Genomic DNA, 1,175 nt, shown 5'->3' with positions numbered 1-1,175 from the left:
CAGCGCCTGCAGGTCCTGGGAGTCCCGCAGCAGCCCCTCCGCAGCGATCATTCTGGCCGTCAGGGCCGCCCCCAGCTGGCGCGCTCTGGCGCTGGGACACTTGAACTGGTCCAGGAGGCCTTGCGGGATGCTCTCCATCTGCCTCCAGAAGGCGTCCATCTGCGAAGGGGGAGAGGCAGGAGGGGAGGAGACTTGGTTAAGAAAGTGTGACACCACATGGTCAGGCGTGGGAACTGCGATCACTGCGTCTCACAGACCGAGATTCTGGACAGTTCTACCCCCGGAGCACGTTCGCCTCGCAGCGTCACACTCTCCAGCGGTGCCTCCTGTTCCACGCAGCGATCAGCAATGAGCTGCGGACCCCGGGATCTCCCAGCTTAAAGGCGGAGACACCCAGCAGGCCGAGCCCTGCCCGCGGGGGAGGAGTGCGTGAATTCCAGCGCCCTCTCGGAATCTCCCGGAGATTTAAAAGAGATTGAACGTGTCCTGGAAATAACAGCACGCATGGCCATTGAAATGTCAGTTCTCGTTCCGAAAGCACCAGGGAGAACGCAGGAGAGACGGGCTGAGCGTGGGAACGTCCTCCTTGAAACCCTTTTTCCTGCCCCATCTCATCGGGCGCGGCGCTGGGACAGCGAGTGGCTGCGAAGGCCGGGCTTCGGCTGTCCCTGCGGCCTCAGCACCGCGGACAGTGACCCCGGGGTCGCAGGGACATCTTCCGCTTTATGAGTGCAGGGCGCGTGCGGCACGCAGTTTCCTTCAGATAAAGTACAGCTGGAGCGGACGAGGACGAGGACGAGGAGCAGGCGCAGGGGATGGGCCCGGGCCCCAGAGCGAGAGGCAGAGGCAGCGGGTCTGGGGCAGGTCCCTGCAGCTCCAGCTGGAGCTTCCCCTTGGCGCCCGTCTGAGGCTGAGAGGGACACTTCTTGCTGGACCCGCATGGGAGGGTCAGGGGTCAGTGGCCCCAGAAGCCCACGCTGACCTGGCTGCTCTGGCTGAAGGTGGAGATAATGACAAGCCGAGGCTCATTTAACCCTGCCATCCGACCCCAGGGCCAGGCTCGGCTGGGGCAGACATCACCCGGAGGCACTGGCGCCTCTTCAGAAGCCTCCTGTCCCATCTTGGGGCCTCCGGGCAGCTCGACACACCCTTCGCCGCCCCGTCAGCACCTCCTC

General features: G+C 64.3%; 1 protein-coding gene across 1 annotated transcript in view; it reads right to left on the bottom strand.

Moving 5' to 3' along the window:
- The window catches only part of EVC (Ellis van Creveld protein), an 80,705-nt gene that overhangs the window by 65,644 nt on the left and 13,886 nt on the right, over window positions 1–1,175 (bottom strand). The window contains exon 8 of the mRNA XM_015565800.1: window positions 2–159. Within this exon, the coding sequence (XP_015421286.1) occupies window positions 2–159 (158 nt within the window). The remainder of the gene's footprint in view (window position 1; window positions 160–1,175) is intronic.

Source organism: Myotis davidii, unplaced genomic scaffold (assembly GCF_000327345.1).
Source record: "Myotis davidii unplaced genomic scaffold, ASM32734v1 scaffold960, whole genome shotgun sequence".
Taxonomy (NCBI): Eukaryota; Metazoa; Chordata; class Mammalia; order Chiroptera; family Vespertilionidae; genus Myotis; species Myotis davidii.
The sequence above is the reverse complement of the archived record's forward strand: the minus strand, read 5'-3'. Positions and strand labels throughout refer to the sequence as shown.